Source organism: Vombatus ursinus, unplaced genomic scaffold (genome assembly GCF_900497805.2).
Source record: "Vombatus ursinus unplaced genomic scaffold, bare-nosed wombat genome assembly UNPS02015141.1, whole genome shotgun sequence".
Taxonomy (NCBI): Eukaryota; Metazoa; Chordata; class Mammalia; order Diprotodontia; family Vombatidae; genus Vombatus; species Vombatus ursinus.
In genome coordinates, this window is record NW_020954919.1 from 1 (window position 1) to 749 (window position 749).

At 66.0% G+C, this 749-nt stretch overlaps 1 protein-coding gene across 1 annotated transcript in view; it reads left to right on the top strand.

The window, feature by feature from the left end:
* Positions 1-696: 696 nt before the first annotated feature.
* LOC114031328 (lysine-specific histone demethylase 1A-like) overlaps positions 697-749 on the top strand; it is a 1,023-nt gene continuing 970 nt past the window's right edge. Inside the window, exon 1 of the mRNA XM_027846387.1 lies at positions 697-747. Within this exon, the coding sequence (XP_027702188.1) occupies positions 697-747 (51 nt within the window). The remainder of the gene's footprint in view (positions 748-749) is intronic.

The window sequence follows — 749 nt, forward strand, 5'->3', positions numbered from 1 at the left end:
GTTGTTTGCTTGCTATAGGTGCCCAGAGCAAAGACAGAGGAAGGGAGGCTAAATAAATTATCCGCGGAATCGCGAGGTGGCAGATTTCCCGCTCACTGGAGGTCTCCAAGCAGCGGCCGGAGGAGACTGCATGTCAGGTATGTTGGGAAAGGGGATTCCTATTCAGTACAGCTTGGACCAGAGGGCCTCTGAGGTTCTGGAGCGCTGTAATTCTGTAAGTGGATTTGTGCAGTGACTCCTTTCCCGGAGTCAGAACAATGCTGCAGTCCCAACCCCGGGATTCAGGACGCGGCTGCTGGCATCAGCCTCAAGGCGTCAGGCAGGCCGCGCTCCACGTGGGCTCCTTTCCCTAACGCAGCCAATTTCAGAATCCAGGCAACCAAGCCTGGGAGCTAGAAGAGCTAGGCGGCGCAGGATGAGCACTCTGGCCACGAGGGGACGCTCTAGGACAGCCTCCCCACGCGCTGGCCCTTGAGCGCGCTCTCCATGACGCGCCGCCGCTCTAGCCGGCGACGCGACTCGACGGCTCTCTGGGCCAGCGTGCTGGAGCGTGCGCGGCGCCGCCGCCGCCAGGTGTTGGACGCTTTGTCCGGCGCTGGTCGGGAGTGCGCGGGCAGGCCCGGGGCTGCGGCGGCGTCTGGCGGTGGCGGGAGGGAGCGAGCGCGCGGGCTCCGGCGGTCCGTGAGGCAGCGGGCCATGCTGACCGGGAAGAAGGCGGCCGCGGCGGCGGCGGCGGCGGCAGCGGCGGC